The sequence below is a fragment of the Plasmodium fragile genome (genome assembly GCF_000956335.1).
Source record: "Plasmodium fragile strain nilgiri unplaced genomic scaffold supercont1.3, whole genome shotgun sequence".
NCBI lineage: Eukaryota > Apicomplexa > Aconoidasida > Haemosporida > Plasmodiidae > Plasmodium > Plasmodium fragile.
The window spans coordinates 554,782-555,811 of NW_012192583.1; the positions used below are offsets into that span (position 1 = coordinate 554,782).

General features: G+C 39.6%; 1 protein-coding gene across 1 annotated transcript in view; it reads right to left on the minus strand.

Moving 5' to 3' along the window:
* Window positions 1–403, minus strand: part of AK88_00444 (uncharacterized protein) — a gene marked incomplete at both ends in the record, with an annotated part of 5,854 nt that extends 5,451 nt beyond the window's left edge. Inside the window, 2 exons of the mRNA XM_012478095.1 lie at window positions 22–167; window positions 345–403. Of these exons, the coding sequence (XP_012333518.1) occupies window positions 22–167; window positions 345–403 (205 nt within the window). The remainder of the gene's footprint in view (window positions 1–21; window positions 168–344) is intronic.
* Between the last annotated feature and the right edge of the window lie 627 nt (window positions 404–1,030).

Consider the following 1,030-nt stretch of genomic DNA (forward strand, 5'->3'; position numbering starts at 1 on the left):
TTTTTTTTTTTTTTTTTTTACTTGCAGAAAAGGCGAAGAATTCTACTAGGATAATAAATAGAGACACCGTTAAGTGGATGCAGATATATTCTTTTATGTTGTGTATCCTCAGGGCGTTGTATTCTGCTTCTTTCTTTTGGTCCAAAAACTGGGGGGAGATATAATACCTGGTGGGGGGAAAAAACAAGACGGAATGGGAACAGGATTGAAAGACAAATGATTTGTTCTTTCCAGGGGCAACGTTTCCTCTTAAGTTGCACACACACACGCAATCACTAGTGCGAGGGGACATTTACACAAGAATGCGTATTCTCATGTAATGAACACTCAAGGGGAAGCCGTACTTGTTCTTTATCACGCCCTTCATCGTCCTTCCCTCGCCTTTTTCATTTTCTTCCTCCATTTTTGCGTAAGTATTTTCATTCATTAAGGACTTATGTTTCAAGTGTGATTGTGTGCGCGTAGAAGGCTCTCTTCTTCGCTTCCGTAAGTGGGTCCACAATGGGGAGGTTCAACACGAGCGCACGTTTAAGTGCGCGGCGTGTACAGTTTTAACTCCCTGTGCTGCTTAGCAGTGATTGAGAAAGAAGACATGTTTCGAGAGTTCCTTTAGTGATGGCAGCGCGTCTCGCTGCTATCCTTCCAGGGCCTTGGAGCTCTATTACAATGGGCTATTTTTTGCCGCTTTTTTTTTTGTTGCCGTCTGTTGCTTCCTCTTTGAGTTTTCACTGATAGTGAATTCCCCCCTCTTCGCGCGTGTCCAGGAATTGTTAAAGAAATCAGCCTACAGCCTTCACAACGACCAGGAAGAATTAAAAGAAAAAAAAAAAAAAAAAAAGAGAACAATAATAATTACGCACACGAGTGTATATTCTCCAGTACTTTTTCAAACATGTAGATACGCACAAAATAAAAACTCACACATGGGCATATGTTTACATGAGTATACAAATGTGTAATATGTGTACATGTGCCTAATATTCATACACGTTTTAAAAAAAAAAAAAAAAAAAAAAAAAAAAGAAACAGC